A 6,000-nucleotide genomic window follows, 5' to 3' on the forward strand; every position below is an offset into this window, starting at 1 on the left:
GTATGGTGTGTGTGTGTGTGTGTATGGTGTGTGTGTGTGTGTGTGTGTGTGTGTGTGTGCCTGTGTCCTGTGTGTGTTGTATCCTCGGTTGCATCGCTGCTCGGTTCACCCCCTCTCGCTTTACTCCCCTCCGTTGATAGCTCACCCCCCCCCCCCCCCCCCAACCCCACCACACATCCTCCACCCGTATCAACATGACAAAACGAGCTTCCCAAAACGTGACATGACCGGAGGCTATCTATGTACTGCCACTATAGTATAGTTCCCCTGCTGTCACCGCCTGTCTTGGAGGGCCTAGGAGGGTCCTGTCGGGTACCACCTACATGCTGTGTACTCCCAAGTCCCAACCTCGTTGATATCTATAGTTGACGAGATACAACGTAATACCGCTTGGCCCGGTATCAGAGCCATGCCCTGTCGATCATGGACGCATATCGCGCATGACAAAATGGGGAGAGAAGCTGCAACAAACGTGCGGTTCGGTTCGGTTCGCGGGGTGAGCATCGGTGGGGGGAAAGGGAAGGAAAAGTGGGAATAAGGGGTTGGGGGGGAGGAGGAAGAGGAGGAAACACGCCGGTTTGCTGTTACCCACCCCTTTATGCATCCACGCCTCTCTCTCTCTCTCTCTCTCTCTCTCTCTCTCTCTCTCTCTCTCTCTCTCTCTCTCTCTCATTGACGACAAGTGAGGAGCAAAAGCCACTGCACTGCGATTTTCCTGGTTTCTCGCACCAAAATGTTTCAACGTTTGGCTGGCGGGAAGCATGTTCTAGTTGCCTTCGAGAAGGCCACACCGCCCGCCCAATGATCGCGATGCGTGTCGCAAACCACGCCCTCTGCTGCGATAGGTATCTATCTACCCAAGATGTATTACAGAACCTTCTTCACCACCCGCTGCTGCTGTGAGGCATGCTATACATCATCTCGAATCGGCCTGACGCATGATGCGATCATACCCAGCCTAGGCTGAGGAGGGAAGGCAACCTACCCAGCGAAACAGGCTGGACACCGGTGTTGTCAACTGCATCGGCTGCCCTCGTGGGAGGGAGGGTGCTGCATCCGATCAGCGCCTGGGTAGAGAAGGCCTGCGTCGGCTTCCAACCTGGATGTCGATGTATTGCTGATGGGATTGTTGGGTACCGAGCATCTCTGCGCATGCGCCCGCACAAAGATACCGGGAGGGGGGTTGCATTGCATCGTTGCTGTTGTGTTGCGCGAGATGGCCGACAGAGGGGGAGGGAAAAGGAAGCGTGGGGGACAGGTTGGAGGACATGGCTGAGTTACCCGATTCAGCACCGAGACTGGACTTGTCATCGGGTATCGAACGCGACGAAAGGGGCCAGGCGCGCCAGGCGATGGAGGAGGAGAGCTTGTTGGCCTGGGTCATGTGAAGATGGAGATGGCCGGGCGGCTCTGTGAGGTTCAATCTTGCTACTACGTGCAGCTGCCGCTGCAGCACGGCAACGGCAACGGCAGCGGCATCACCACCAACAGCAGCAGCAGCATGGTATCACCAGCATCGCATCACAAGACACAAACCGGCAACTCCCTCACGCGGACAGAGAAGGAAGCTCGTGATGCTCAGCCGTGGAGTGCAACAGTACGTAGAGGGCTGCGCCTCACACGGGGTAGCCTGGACCGTCTTGGTCGTCAGATCGATCGGGGATTTACACCGTGCCGTCCGTCAGGCATTTTCCACATGCCCATGAGGTGATCGGCGGTTTTGGGAACGTGGTCGCGTGCTGCGCTGATGAAGGGGTTCAAGGGCTGCGAAGCATGTGAAGGAAGATCTTCAATGATATCAAAAGGAACCCTAACCCCAACCCTAGTAGCCTTGCTGGGGGCCTTGGGGAGCTGGGGGGGAAGATAGGGTTGTTATCAGGAACTATCGATAAGCCCCACGGGCAGCTTATCGCATCGCCGGCCCGGAAATTTTGGAGACGGAGAACCCGCAAACAACAGACCAGGTCTCTCCCTCTCTCTTATCTCTTTTGTTTGCTACGAAGGGTGTCGCCGCCGTCACCATCCAACCTCCAGCCAACCCACCCCGTCGGATCATTCCCAACTCTGCGCAATGGGTCGCGAACTCCAAAAGCGCAAGCGGCGCTCGTCGCGCCCCAAGGTGAAGATGCCCAACCGCCGCAAGAAGGCCCTGAACCCGCGCGGCAACGACATCATCGCCAAAGCCTGGTACGTCGCGCACCTCGATACCTTTCTTACCTTTCATCCCTCCCAGATCGCACGCCCAGATGCATTCCGTTTCCGGCATTCTGACGTTGTTTCTTTCTCTCTCTCTCTCCCCATTCCTTAGGAACAAAAAGGAAACCCTATCGCAAAACTACTCCCGCTTCGGCCTCGTCGCCAAGCTCGGCAAGGCCACGGGCGGCACCGCCCCCTCCAACAAGTCCGTCCTCAACCCCGCCACCGACCCGCTCGCCCCGCGCTCGGCCGACCAAGGCCTGCTGCAGGTCCGCGAGGTCAAGGTCGAGCGGGACGCCGAGGGCCGCATCACGCGCGTCCTGCGCGACCCCAACCCGCTCAACGACCCGCTCAACGAGCTGGACTCGGACTCGGACTCGGACCCGGAGGGCGACGGGAGGGAAAAGAAGAAGCAGAAGCAGTACGAGGAGTGGTCCGGGTTCCAGGGCGAGGACGACGGCGGCAAGCCCGAGGTGCTGCGCGCGCTGGAGAGGGAGGCGAGCCGGCCCGTGGAGAAGACGGTGCGGCACCAGAGCGAGCGCGAGCTCGAGTGGCTGCAGAGGCTGGTGGCCAGGCACGGCGACGACACGGCGGCCATGGCGAGGGATATGAAGCTGAACCCGATGCAGCAGACGGCGGCGGATATCCGCAAGAGGTTGAAGAAGGCCGGGCTGCACAGCGCCTGAGGACGTGGGAGAGAGAGAGAGAGCCCATGGCAACTGCGGCGGGCAGGTGGGAGGGGAAGGGGGAGCGGCGCGGCTGTTGGACGAGAGAGAAAGAGAACGGGAACTGGGGGGGGGGGGGGGGGGGGGGGGGGGACCCGGGCAAATCCCCAATGCCCAGCGTGGTCCGTCGCTCGGGAGGAGGCATGGAGGTTGGAATGATGCCACGCGCACGCGAAGAGGAGGTTGGCTCGGAGCCCTCTTTTTGTTTTGCGGCTCAAGGGCACCGCGTTGTTTTCGGGGACAGGCGTTCGGCGTTGCTCCAGGACAAAGTCAAAGTTCCAAAGCACACACAGGTATCAAGGGGGTACGGGTGAGCAAAAGATCCGGGCCATACGTATACAGGATTATATTGTTCAGAAGATCTCATAGTGGTTATGTACCAATGTACCAGCAGCCCTCTGACGACTCCAGAAACGCCAAAGCAAACGACCAAGCCAACACCGTCCGAAGATGAAGCTCGAGCAACCAGATTTGCCAACATGCCGCCGCACCACACCGTCCCCGCCTCCTTCCCAAGGTCGTCTCCCCACGCGTTTCACAAGACACGGTCCCGTCCAGCTGTTCCGTCTCGCACGTCTACGCCTACGGTTCGGTGCTTCATCATGCGGGCCCGATGCGGTCGTAGTTGGCGGCGGGGAACCTCGCATCGTCAAATGGCTGCGGCGACGGGGAGTGCGTGTACCGGCCGCCCACCGCCGAGGACACGGTGCCCGAGTGGTAGGCCGTGTCGGTGTTGTCAAAGGGGTTCTGCTCCTGCGACCGGAACGGGTTGTCGTGGTAGCTGCTGACGGTGCTCGCGTTGGCGGCGTAGTTGGTCGTGGCGGCGGCGCCGCCGCCCGTGCGGTAGGGGTCCGAGTAGTCGGAGCGGGCGCCGCCGTACTCGGTCGCGGCGTCGTGGCGGTCGTCCTCGTCGTGCATGTTGACGGGCGCGTACGCCTCCTCGTCGTGCGGGGCCAGCGAGAAGGCCGCCTTGTCGGGGTCGGCGTTGTGCGTGGTGGTCGGCTCGCGGTCGTAGCCCGGCAGGCGGCCGTCCCACTGGTAGCGCTTCAGAGTCCAGATGCTGACAAAGGTGCTCGCGCAGAATAAGAGGCTGTGGGTAGGGTAGGTGGGGGGGTGGTTAGCGGGGTCGCCAGCGGAACCCTCGATGGGGTTTTTTCTGATATCGGACAAAAGGGCAAAAAAAAAAAAAAAAGAAAAAAAAAACGACCAAAATAAACAGAGGAATGAACCCACCAAACAAAGACGGCCATGGCAACGACGGCCTTGCTGGCGCCGCAAGCGGTTCCGCACAGGTTGGCGGTGTTGTAGGCGGCCTGCGTGGCAAACGCAGAGAGCCAGATGATGATGAAGATGGCGTCAACCGTCACCATGACCCGCGGCTCGGCGAGCTTGCGGGCGCGCTCGTACCGAGGGGTCCCGATGAGGTAGATCCAGGCGGGTATTGTGAGGAAGAACTAGCGACGTGTGGCACGTTAGCCGGGTGTGGTCGACGGTCTCGGTCTCGGGAAGGGGGAACGCTCCAACACCTACCACTGCGAAGGTCCAGCCATTGTTGCCGACGATCTTGGCCTCTTTGTTGCGGAAGACGGCGATCTCGAGGCACCACCCGATGAAGGCGCAGAGGATCTGGAGAGAGTGGAGGACGAGCTTGATGGTCGGGATGCTATCCGCATCCAACTCGAAGTCTTCCCACATCGTGATTGCTGGGAGGGGGGGGAGGGTTGTTCGCTCGAGGTTGGGGGTGTAGAGGGTTGGAGGGTTGAAACCCACCCGAGGTCGGGCGCAAATGGAGGGGGAGGAGGGTTTGTTGACTCGGCAACCAGGGGAGGTTCAACAGCCCCTTAACGTTGCGAAAGCTTGGTTCTCAAGGCCGCGAAGGGCGAGCGCAAACGAGAAAAACAAAAACAGTGTCGGTTGGTGATGGTCGCGTGAGTCCGCGAAAGCCTGACGGCGAAGGATCGTGACAGAAGTCGTAAGACGCAAAAGGCACGGGGAGATGAGGCAGAGCCGCAGGCTCGGGATAACTAACCAATTCATGCAAAACAAGGCTCAGCTCGCATCTGTTTCCACGGGCTGAAAAGGGAACCCAACACAGCCGCAACAATTGCCTTGGCGACCATGGTTGCACAGTGCAAAGCCACCTGGGATGTCGCGTCGCCGCGCCACTTTGACACGGTGCCTGGACCCGTCTGACGAATCATGAAACGGGAACGAGGGGGATGGCTGGGTGGATCGGGTGGGGCCATCTTGGCACCGGAGGCTAGCAGCGTCTCCATTCGGATAAGGGCGGCAGCGGCTGGGATGCCTCAACGCCGGAGCTACGCTGGGAGGAGATGCAAGCCATCGCTCTTCGGATTCGGCATGCAGGCGGGCAGTCGGCTTGGAGGCGTTTGGATACATGCTATAGCGTCATGTGGTTTGTTTCTTCACTCCAGAGCCCTCTTTGCTGTCCCGGAAGGGATGCTAGCCGGGTTTGAACGTTTGGTGGCTGAGGGCATCTCACGTTGGCATGGTGTCAACGATCAAGAGCCGGCCCTAGGGGAAAAAAAAAGGGGATGGATATTATCTAATGATTTCTGCGGATTTCCTTTGCATAGCAAATCTGCTCGCCGCCATGCAAAACCAGTGTCATGCTCGGCAGGAACCTGGACGCAGGCCGCGCAATCCCACGGCGGGTCGATGGTGGTCGTGGCGGGGAAGAATAAGCTTACTATACACCCGTTCCAAGTCTCGTTCTTGGGTGGCACAAGTCTTGCAGAAGGCCTTCGTAAGCGTCGTCAGCATAAGCCGCAACTTGGCAGCCCGACAACTACAACTCATCGAAACCGTCCAATCTGTGCAAACGTCAAAAGGTTGGAGAGAGCAAACAACCCTCTCCGGTCTTCCTCAACCCCAAAACTCAAAAAAAAAAGTCAATTTCGCCCTTTCGTCGGATCAAGACGACAGACAGACATATTAAGCAGCGCAGCCATGCCGCGCCGGTGGCAACCGAAACCGAACCCCATGGAAGAATCCGCGCGAAACCCTTCTCTTCTCCTCCTCCGCCGAGACCCTGACAGCATTGCCATCATCGCACGCT

General features: G+C 59.4%; 2 protein-coding genes across 2 annotated transcripts; one reads left to right on the forward strand and one right to left on the reverse strand.

Annotated features, from left to right (window-relative positions):
- Positions 1-2,071: 2,071 nt before the first annotated feature.
- On the forward strand, positions 2,072-3,235 carry VTJ83DRAFT_5835 (uncharacterized protein; the record flags this gene model as incomplete). Its single annotated transcript, XM_071012479.1, has 2 exons — positions 2,072-2,185; positions 2,309-3,235. The coding sequence occupies 2 exons, from the start codon at positions 2,072-2,074 to the stop codon at positions 3,233-3,235; spliced, it is 1,041 nt and encodes a 346-aa protein (XP_070865210.1).
- A 286-nt stretch (positions 3,236-3,521) lies between these two features.
- VTJ83DRAFT_5836 (uncharacterized protein) lies at positions 3,522-4,616 on the reverse strand (the record flags this gene model as incomplete). The annotated part of the gene is made up of 3 exons (XM_071012480.1): positions 3,522-4,011; positions 4,155-4,375; positions 4,452-4,616. 3 exons carry the CDS (start codon positions 4,614-4,616, stop codon positions 3,522-3,524), a joined length of 876 nt encoding a protein of 291 aa, XP_070865211.1.
- Between the last annotated feature and the right edge of the window lie 1,384 nt (positions 4,617-6,000).

Source organism: Remersonia thermophila, chromosome 5 (genome assembly GCF_042764415.1).
Source record: "Remersonia thermophila strain ATCC 22073 chromosome 5, whole genome shotgun sequence".
Taxonomy (NCBI): domain Eukaryota; kingdom Fungi; phylum Ascomycota; class Sordariomycetes; order Sordariales; family Chaetomiaceae; genus Remersonia; species Remersonia thermophila.